Below are 6552 nucleotides of genomic sequence, written 5' to 3' on the forward strand. Positions count from 1 at the left end.
AAATAAAATATATATAAATAAATATAAAATCTGGCTTTACATACTATATATAGTGTTTTAAACTAGATTTTCATAAATGAAATGGGAAAATAGAAAAGATACATATACAAATATGTTCAGAAATATATACACTAACCAGACTCTATCAATAAACAAAATAAGATAAAGAACAAAGAAAATACACTTCTTTTTGCTTGACTAGGTGGAATTAATCAGAGGAGGGAGAACCAGAAAAACAGGGAAGTACAGGTGAGCACAGATTCAAGAGGCCTGGATTCCATGCCAGCTCCATAGCCAGGTTTTTGACCTTGAGAAATTTTCTTTCCCTGTCTGCCCCCATTTTCTCTTCTAAGAAGGAGGGGATGCTCTAGATGCACCCAGACCCCCAGCTGTGCCGTCTCCATGGTGCTGAGGCTCACAGAGACACACTCAGGACCTGCAGAGCTGAGACACATGAGCTCCCAGGTGCCTCCTTCTGCTGAAAGCTGAGGTAAAGGGCAGCAATCTGGTAACTGAAAAAAGGCAAGCTGCTGAGACACATGCCCAGTCTCCAACATTCCAACTGTTCTTTGGAACTGGAGAGGAAGTGGGACATTCACACAGCAGGAGGGTGTGCAGCCCCAGGGCAAACAGCAATGCGCCTGTACTCACATTTTGACAAAATCCGAATCCTCATTCCTTCAGCAACTCTGTTCTAGGGCCTGGTTTGCTGGCAATGGATCCACAGAGAGTGCGGTTCATCATTTATGTAATAACACCAACAAAGGTCGGACATGGTGGCTTGCACTTGTAATTCCAGCACTTTGGGAGGCCGAGGCAGGCAGATCACCTGAGGTCAGGAGTTCAAGACCAGCCTGGTCAACAAGGTGAAACCCTGTCTCTATGAAAAATACAAAAATTAGCCAGGCCTGGTGGTGCATGCCTGTAGCTCCAGCTACTTAGGAGGCTGAGAGGCAGGAGAATCGCTTGAACCCAGGAGGCAGAGGTTGCAGTGAGCCGAGATCACGCCACTGCACTCCAGCCTGGGCAACAGAGTGAGATCTGTCTTAAAAACAAACAAACAGAACAAAACAAAACAAAACAAAACAAGAAAGCAGAGTGCACCAAATTCAGAAGAAGTCTCTTCCTGCTAAGGAAACAGGGAAGGCTTCCTGGAAGAGGAGGCATTTGAGCTGAGTCGTAAGACTGGACAGATAAACGTATTAAGTGAATGGGGAGAGGCTATTCTAGAGAACAATGTGATCAGAGGCATGGAATTGAAAAAGAGAAATTCAGTTTGACTGGAATAGGAAGCAGGAAGTGATAAGACAGGGACAAGACCACAAAGGCCTTCAATGCTAGACCAATCAAAAACCAAACCAGATCTGTCTTCCTTAAGTGTCTGTGCTTGTCACAATTTGAACAAAGAGAAACTCACTCCATTAAGAAATAGACAGTCACACAAGCAGCCATGGGTGGAACCCACAGACTCATCTGTAATGGGTTGAATGTCTACGTCCCCCTAAAATTCCTATGTTAAAATCCTATCCTCTGGCCGGGCACGGTGGCTCATGCCTGTAATCCCAGCACTTTGGGAAGCCAAGGCGGGTGGATTATCTGAGGTCAGGACGTCGAGACCAGCCTGACCAACGTGGAGAAATTCCATCTCTACTAAATATACAAAAATTAGCCTGGCATGGTGGCGCATGGCTGTAATCCCAGCTATTTAGGAAGGTGAGGCAGGAGAATCGTTTGAACCCGGGAGGCGGAGGTTGTGGTGAGCCGAGACCGCACCATTGCACTCCAGCCTGGGCAATAAAAGCGAAACTCCATCTCAAAAAAAAAAAAAAAAAAAAAAAGTCCTAACCTCCAAGGTGATGAGATTAGGGGGTAGGGCCTTTGGGAGGTGATTCTCATGAGGTAGAACCCTCAAGGAATGGGATTAGTGCCCTTATAAAGGAGATCCCAGAGAGCTCCCTTCCACTATATGAGTACCCAGGAAGCAGGCCCTTAACTGACACCTCATCTGCCAGCACCTTGATCTTGGACTTTCCAGCGTCTAGAACTGTGAGAAATACATTTCTATTGTTTATAAGCCAACCAGTGTATGGTACTTTGTTATAACAGTCCAAACAGACTAAGATGCTCATCAACTGGTTTTCCCTCACCAACAGCTTCCCTAATTCAAATGGTAATTGCTTGAGGTGGAAAACAGCCTCTCCTTAATATTTATTTTCTTTTTCCTGAAAAATAGAGCAAGTATTGAGAAACGTTGCAGGAGTCAAAGGTCAAACATAAACTGTAAAGGAAGATCTGATACAAGCAGTCAAGAAACAAGAAAAAATGCTCAAGGGCCAAGTGTGGTGGCTCATGCCAGTAATCCCAGCCCTGTGGGAGGCTGAGGTGGGAGGATCACCGGAAGTCAGGAGCTTGAGACCATCCTGGGCAATACAGCGAGACTTCTGTCTCTACAAAAATTTTAAAACATTAACTGGGCATGGTGGCACATGCCTGCAGTCCCAGCTACTCAGAAGCTAAGGCAGAAGGGTTGCTTGAGCTCAGGAGTTCAAGGCTGCAGTGAACTACAATTACATCATTGCACTCCAGCCTGGATGACAGAGCGAGACTCCATCTCAAAACAAAACAAACCTCCACATCATCAATGATCAAAGAAATGCAAATCAAAACCACAAAATGGCCATTACTAAAAAGTTAAAAAGTAGATGTTGGCAAGGTTATAGAGAAAAGGCAATGCTTATACACAGTTGGTGGGAGTGTAAATTAGTTCAGCCACTGTGGAAAGCAGTTTGGAGATTTCTCAAAGAACTAAAAATAGAGCTACCATTTGACCCAGCAATCCCATTACTGGATATATATGCAAAGAAAAGTAAATCTTCTACCAAAGATACCTGCACTCGTATGTTTATCACCACACTATTCACAATAGCAAAGACATGGAATCAACCTAGGTGCCCATCAGCAGTGGACTAAACAGAGAAAATGTGGTACATATACACCATGGAATACTACACAGACATAAAAAAGAATGACATCATGTCCTTTGCAGCAACATAGAAACACAAGAAACAGAAAACCAAATATTGCATGTTCTCACTTGGAAGTCGGAGCTAAACTTTGGATACACACAGACAAAAAGATGGGAACAATAGACAGTGGAGACTCAAAAGGAGGGAAGAAGAGGAGCGGGGAAAGGGCTGAAAAACTTTCTACTGGGTACTATGTTCACTGTCTGGGTGACAGGACCAATAGAAGCTCAAACTTCAGATTCACACAATATACCCTTGTAACAAACCTGCACCTCCTGAATCTAAAACTAAAATTAAAATGTAACTAACTAACTAAATAAATAAAAGAGGGCCTAAACACAACTCCCATACAGATAAAATACAAACATGTGCTCAAGGCTTTATTTAACTCATCAATAATAAATGAACCAATTAGTGGTATAACTGGGAGAATTCAAAGAACTATAGACCATCAGGAATGTTGAAATCAATTTTGCTTAATAGATTGCAAAACTGGTCAGTCTCCACAGGGTAACAGTCATCAACTGCACCTCCACCGGACAGTCTGCATTGCTATAGACAAGAATCGTGTTTGTTACCATTAATATTCTACAACTTACAGAGTGCAACATAGCTCAGACAAGGAAAGGCCCATAGACCAGAGAATTCGATAACCAAACCACTCCTAGATTTCCACTGCAGACATTCACTAGGCTTTTTGATTCATCTCAAAGTCTTTCCCTACATAGGTGAACACTGAACAATGGGTAAACCATAAACTCTCAGGCATGTGTTCCGGGGAAATTGCAGTGAGGACTGAAGCATGAGGTTCAGAACTCAGGTATCTGCCTGGACCATGAAGGCTCAGCAAGTTAGGAGGCAACTGGTTAACCATGTGCACTGGTTAACTTTATACTGAGAATTAGGATCTCTGGCTGTGAACAAGTTCTTCCCCTTCCCTTCTCCAGGAGGATCCAAAATGAGGAGCTCCAAACTAATGGTGGTCAGCCCTGACCACACCCTGGAAGAATCCGAGAAACTGTGAAAAAATACACTTGCCCCTCTTGGGTGGACGAGGTGGCTCACGCCTGTAATCCCAGCACTTTGGGAGGCTGAGGAGGGTAGATCACAAGGTCAAGAGATCAAGACCATCCTGGCCAACATGAAACCCTGTCTCTACTAAAAATACAAAAATTAGCTGGGCGTGGTGGCGCACACCTGTAGTCCCAGCTACTCAGGAGGCTGAAGCAGGAGAATCGCTTGAACCCAGGAGGCGAAGGTTGTAGTGAGCCGAGATTGCACCACTGCACTCCAGCCTGGCAACAGACGGAGACTCCATCTCAAAAAAAAAAAAAACCACACACTTGCCCCACTCTAGGAATTCCAAGGGTGATGCCCTGGCCCCAGCCCACCCTTGATTAGCAGAATCAGAGCTAAATCCTAATCTGATAGGATTAGCTAGGAATCTCGCTAATCTGATTCTGCTAATCAAGGGTGGGGCCAGGGCATCACTGGGTTTTAAAGTCTCCACAGGTGACTCTAATGAGCAGCAGGATTGCAAACCACGAGGCCAGATGGTAAGAAAGACCCCTTTGTCCCTGACACCCTGTGTCTCTGCTGTAACGTTCCCTTTTAGTTGAGAGCTGCTAGCCTCAGGATAGGATTGAGAATATAAGCAGGACATTTTCTAAAAATACTCCTCAAAAATAATATTTGATAGAGACCAGAAAACAAGCACAATCCATAACTTGGTCAGACTTGGTTGGCAAGCATGCAATGTGTTAGAATCTTCCACAGGGAGCTGTTGCCATCCATTCAATCCAGACTCCTGATGGGCTGCCTGAATTATAATGCACGTACTGGAGTATAAAGATGCCCACAGGTGTGTGCTAGGTAGGCACCAGCACACGGGTGGCGTGCACACACACCTCATGCTCATATAGCAGCCTCCAAATCAAAGATGAGGTGAGGGAGTTGGTTACAGAGTAATAAAGGACCCCCCCCCCACCTCACACTGGGGTAGCTGACTGACTCATCACTTTTGGTTGGCTGGTCCCCACAGTGGGGGAGAGAACTGACACACAGGGTAGACATGGTGAATCCCAGCACTTCCTCCCAAATCTTCTGAAACCTCTTCTTACGTATTTCAAACCTGATGTGATTAGGGATAACTCTGAACTCCTTCAACTTATCACCAGAATCACAGGCAATCTTTGGTATTGTGTGAAGTCACCGTGCCCTGATCGGCCTCTGCTGGTGGTAAGAAATCCTGCTGTAAAAGACATTGTCTGGCTTTTCTGTGGGGCCGAGGAGGGCCATGGACCAACTGTCTCCGGAAAGATGATCTTCTCTCTCCTCCCTTTCTCAGTCCCCATGTTCCTTACCCATCCCCCACACACCCGACACCCACACCCACACTTACTGCAAGCTGCACAGGTGAAGCATGTGTCGTGGTAGAGGTTCCCCATGGCCTGGCAGGCCTGGCCAGCCCCAAACACCCCTTTGCTGCATTTCACACAGGCTCCTGCAAGGACAAGAGAAACATCAGTGAGTCAGGAGGGAACCAGTGTAAACTGAGTCATAAAAAAGCCAATGAACAAAGCATAATACCATCCCTCCCCATGGCCAGCCCACCACCAAATCCAGTGGATGACTCATTTGAAGTGTCTTTCTCTCCCTCTCCCTCTGTCACTCTTTTAACTGCAGAAAACAGCTACCAGGCTGGACTTTCGGTCCCACTTTTCCTGCTCCACTGTTATGCTAATGTTCAGAATACCTGGGCTTGGTCAACTCTCTCCCTCACCTGACCCAAAGCTTTCGAAGGTTCCCACTGTTTATAAGACAGTTCAGAAAGATTGCACCATCACTATAATACACCAAGCATGCAGGCTGGGCAATTTCTTTTTTTCTTCTTCTTCTTTTGAGACGGGGGTTCTCGGTATGTTGCCCAGACTGGTCTCGAACCCCTAGGCTCAAGCGCTCCTCCCACCTCAGCCTCCCAAAGTGCTAGGATTACAGGTGTGAGCCACCATGCATGGCCAGACAATTCTAACTAAATTATTTCCTTTATTTTTCAGTGGGAACCACCAACTAGGATTTAGTAACTTCAAGTTTTACAAAAAGTATATACACCCCAAGCCCTGGGTTTGTCACACTGCAAGCAAGTGCTCTTCCCTGCCCTTCCACCGGCAGCTCCTCACCCCCTAACAAGTCCCACAGGGTCTTAGCCCAGCCTTTGCTGATGAGCCCCTACCTAGTACATTCTACTCCTGCCCTTCTGTTCACTCAAGTCCTGAGGCTTTCATCTCAGCCTGCTCCACGATTCCCTCCTCAGCCTCTTCAGCTCTCTGACTCTGGGGGCAACATAATGAATCAGAAATGTAAAGAGCCAGCCAGGTGTGGTGGCTCATGCCTATAATCCCAGTGCTTTGGGAGACCAGAGCAGGAGGATTGCTTGAGGCCAGGAGTTCAACACCAGCCTGGGCAACACAGGGAGATCATCCATCAAAAAGAAGGGAAGGGGAAGGGGGGAAGGGGAAGGGGGTAA

General features: G+C 45.9%; 1 protein-coding gene across 2 annotated transcripts in view; it reads right to left on the reverse strand.

Annotated features, from left to right (window-relative positions):
* LIMD1 (LIM domain containing 1) overlaps window positions 1-6552 on the reverse strand; it is a 76724-nt gene that overhangs the window by 28778 nt on the left and 41394 nt on the right. For both annotated transcript variants that reach the window (XM_017889808.1, XM_017889809.1), the window contains exon 2: window positions 5428-5529. In XM_017889808.1, coding sequence (XP_017745297.1) covers window positions 5428-5529 — 102 coding nt within the window. The remainder of the gene's footprint in view (window positions 1-5427; window positions 5530-6552) is intronic.

This window comes from Rhinopithecus bieti, unplaced genomic scaffold (assembly GCF_001698545.2).
Source record: "Rhinopithecus bieti isolate Rb0 unplaced genomic scaffold, ASM169854v2 scaffold_19983, whole genome shotgun sequence".
Classification (NCBI taxonomy): Eukaryota; Metazoa; Chordata; class Mammalia; order Primates; family Cercopithecidae; genus Rhinopithecus; species Rhinopithecus bieti.